Consider the following 4267-nt stretch of genomic DNA (forward strand, 5'->3'; position numbering starts at 1 on the left):
TCCTAAGGAATTACTGACAAATTACAAAATTTCTTGCATGTAAAAAATTAAAATGCACACGTAACATATGTTATGTTTTTTTTTTAGATCGTATCATACAATAGCATAGAGCAACTTGTATTACCACTTATGTGCTTAAGTGCCCTCTACATATACATGTTTTTATCTAATTATACCGCACAAAATATTACAGATCACAATGAATACGTATTTGCTACAGTGTAAGAAACATTTGCACCATACGTTCATACATAAGCAATTTTACAAATATTCGAAAATAATAATATTCCTAGAAAGAACATACTATAACAATTTATACTATAACAAATATTTTTATTTTTTCATGTTAGGTTTTACATTAATTTATCATTGTTTTGTAGATATAATGTTGAATGGTACATGGCTCCGTTACAAATACAGAAAATAATGTTAATTCTACTGCAAAAGGGTACAAAGGCTTTTCATTTGATGCTCGGTGGAATATTCATTGCGTCTATGGAAAGTGCTGCTACGGTAAGAGACATATACAAACCTTTTGTTCCCCACGAATATTATTGTTTATTCGAAAATAATAACATTTAGAGTCATTCAACATTTTAAGAGAGAGAGAGAGAGAGAGACTACTTTAGAATTATTTAGATAATCAACTAAAGTAGCTCTATTAAAATAAGCAACTTAGAAATATTTTGCTAATTTGACGCTATACTAAAAAAAAATTTTAATATTAATTATAACCCTGTAGTACACTAAGATTCAATTACTACCCCAAGTGGGAATTGAATACCGGCGAGGTACTGATCCAGTACTATTTTTCAGTATTTAGTACCGACGCAATACTGAATACCAGTATTGGTATAGTATTGGTACCAGTATTGGTACCAGTATTGGTATAGTATTGGTACCTTGTACTGATAACATTTTAACTAAATTGTACAAAGACTTACAAATAAACCTATCCAAGTGTAACTCTCCGATGTTTATAAACTTTTATTATGTTGTTCTCCAGACAAAAATAAGCGACACGTATTCTTTATACGTGCTCATACGCACTTTTAAGGGGTGAAACACCTCTTTGAAAAAATTCGGTTTTTCTCTTTCGAAGCGAATATCGTCGAAACTATAAGAGATAGAAATAATTTTCTGAAATAAAAATTGAATGGTTTCGAAAGTACTTTATAACTATAATAAAAAAAATTTTTTTTAATTATTTAATTATTGTATACTCCCACCCCACCCCTATTTTCAAAAATTTTTTTACTTTTATATAACGCAAATTAAAGAGCATTTCTTGCTGAAAACAACGGTATGTATTTCAATCACTTTCCGAAAAACAATTTTTTAGATATGAACGAAAACGTCTCTATGTACGCGCTCCGTACGTATTCGTACACGCGTGTATGCATGTGTGTGGGAGGAATACCCTTGCCTCTTACGTTTAGGGTGCTTGATTTACATGAGTTCCCTTTCGTCTCACGTTTGGGGTGCTTGATTTACGTGAGTCCCCTTGCCTCTCACGTTGGAGTGCTTAGTTTACGTGAGTCCCCTTGCCTCTCACGTTTGGGATGCTTGATTTATGTTTAAATTGAAATTTTATTATATAACATTTTTTTGTTTTTTTAATATTATTATATTTATTTTTTTATACACTTTTGTAGGTTTAATTTAATTTAATTTTTTACTGCTGATAATTTGTACAATAATGAGGACTCCCAAAATTGTTGGGGTTAAAGAAATGCGGTATGTACATTGATTTTGTGCACCAAGCACACCTAAAAATTGCTATGTCATGACAGGAGTCACAGATAGGCTCACAATTTGTAAAACAAAAATTTACAGTTGTCTCGCATTTAGGAGGTTTCTCTTCAATATAACCATTCTTGTATGATGCATATCTAAAAAGGTTTACGAATCTGGGAGATGAAAATTGATTATGAATAACAGATTGAATTTTTTAAATATTGTTTCTTAAATACAAATTTATATAATAAGTATAATACAATATAACTACATCCGATAAATGTTTTAGAAAATTCTTCCACGGCCTAAATGTATAAACATCCAATGGTTGAATCATACCAGTCATTCCGGCAGGAATCATCAAAATATTTTCCACGTTTAACAATGGTGTTAAATTTTTTTTTCGTTTTGCCCGTCCATGAGTCTAAATACAAGACAGATTTTTCATTAGTGTTAGGTAAATAAATCTGTTCAAATGTCTGTTCATCTAATTGCGAGTTCCGATGTCAACTTACCGGAAGTAGAAGCAAAAACAAGGATATAATCCGCTTCATATTAAGCACCCGAAACGCGAGAGGCAAGGGGATTCACGTAAACCAAGCACTCTAAACGTGAGAGGCAAGGGGACTCACGTAAATCAAGCACCCCTAACGTAAGAGAATATTCCTCCCACACACATACATACACAACACGCGCACGCATGTAGGAATACGTACGGAGCGCGTACATAGCGACGTTTTCGTTCATATCTGAAAAATTGTTTTTCGGAAAGTGATTGAAATACACACCGTTGTTTTCAGCAAAAAATACTTTTTAATTTTCGTCATATAAAAGTTAAAAAATTTTTGAAAATAGGAATGGGGGTGGGAGTATACAATAAATAAATAATTAAAAAAATTTTTTTTATTATAGTTATAAAGTACTTTCGAAATCATTCAATTTTTATTTCAGAAAATTATTTCTATCTCTTATAGTTTCGACGATATTCGCTTCAAAAGAAAAAAACTGATTTTTTTCAAAGGGGTGTTTCACCCCTTAAAAGTGCGTATGGGCACGTATAAAAAAATACATGTCGCTTATTTTTGTCTGGAGAACAACATACTAAAAGTTCATCAAAATCGGAGCGTTACACTTGGGTAGGTTTACTTGTTAAATCAGACACCGAACAAAATCAATTTTGAATGTCATTCGTAAATAGACGACTCGAAGACAAAACAAAAATGACAGTTCTTAAGTCGTGTTATTAGCGTCACATCAGTGTCATCACTCTTAAAAAAAATGTTTCGTTTAGAAAATACAATGGAGGTAAGATTTTACTATTGACACGACTTATCCAACTTCATCCTATATTGTCTTTCCATTATTTTAACAGTCATTCTCCGCACAACTTCAATATAGCTTCTTACAGAATGAAAAAGAAAATATTTTCATTACAGTTGATGGGTACTTCAATATCTTACTTCACTGTTCTCTATTCTACAAGTACGAAATAATAATTGCAAAATAATTAAGATAGGTACGTATAATAATGAAAAAGATATGAGAAAGTAAGAGAGGGGGAAAGGAAAAGGAAGAGAAATGTAAACTAATTTGACCAAAATCGTTTAGACCTCGGTTTAGGTGTCGCTTCCTGTAAGTATCGTTCCTGTAAGTTTCGATTCGACAAGAGGTAAAAATTATTATTTATATAAAAAATCGACATATTATAAAATATTTATAAAGAAATATAGAATTTAAAATTGACATTATATTATTAAGTCACAATAATGAAATACATGTGTTAGAAGGGGTCGTACCGCATCTGCGAAGTCTATTATCGCACGATTCCCTCGAATGAAGTATGTATTTCTTTATGGAAAATAAACATCTGTTGCATTATTGCTATAATCAAATCGACCGCTTAACCATACACCTTTTCCAGAAAAGTATGAATTACCATCATCTGCTTTTTTTATCCGACAATAATATTTCCTTCTGCATTGCATTTAAATTAAATTAGGCAATTCAGCTTAAAATTTACATAAAAAAGTATTACATTGTAATTCAAGCACGTTAATATTTTTAACTATGATTAAATAATTCAATGATTCGCATAATAAACAAAATATTAGGTTCCAATTTGTAGCGATTTGAATAATGCAACGAGTCGTATCAGAAAGGACAATAGATTTTTCATATTACTGATCTTTTTATTTGTGGCGATCAATGTTAGTATTACCGAAGATATAACATTATAATAACTAAATAAATAAAAAAAAATTTAATTTGAAATCATGTCAATTTTTCCTATTATTTCGTACCTACATTAATTTATTGTACAGGTACATACTAGGTGGTACGACGGGTTACGCGGCAAACTTTGCATGGCCAAGGGTGGTTTAATAGACAATGACAGTGACTTCATAACATAAACTTTATAATATAAATAATAAAACTTTGTAGTATAAACTTTATAATGTATAAAGTCATTGTCATTGTCTATTAAACCACGCTTGGCCATGCAAAGTTTGCCGCGCAACCCGTCGTACTG

At 31.1% G+C, this 4267-nt stretch overlaps 1 protein-coding gene across 1 annotated transcript in view; it reads left to right on the forward strand.

Annotated features, from left to right (window-relative positions):
• Positions 1-3230, forward strand: part of LOC108760192 (uncharacterized) — a 4305-nt gene extending 1075 nt beyond the window's left edge. Inside the window, exons 3-5 of the mRNA XM_018505993.1 lie at positions 88-221; positions 381-513; positions 3174-3230. Of these exons, the coding sequence (XP_018361495.1) occupies positions 88-221; positions 381-513; positions 3174-3230 (324 nt within the window). The remainder of the gene's footprint in view (positions 1-87; positions 222-380; positions 514-3173) is intronic.
• Positions 3231-4267: the final 1037 nt, after the last annotated feature.

This window comes from Trachymyrmex cornetzi, unplaced genomic scaffold, assembly GCF_001594075.2.
Source record: "Trachymyrmex cornetzi isolate Tcor2-1 unplaced genomic scaffold, Tcor1.1 scaffold223, whole genome shotgun sequence".
NCBI lineage: Eukaryota > Metazoa > Arthropoda > Insecta > Hymenoptera > Formicidae > Trachymyrmex > Trachymyrmex cornetzi.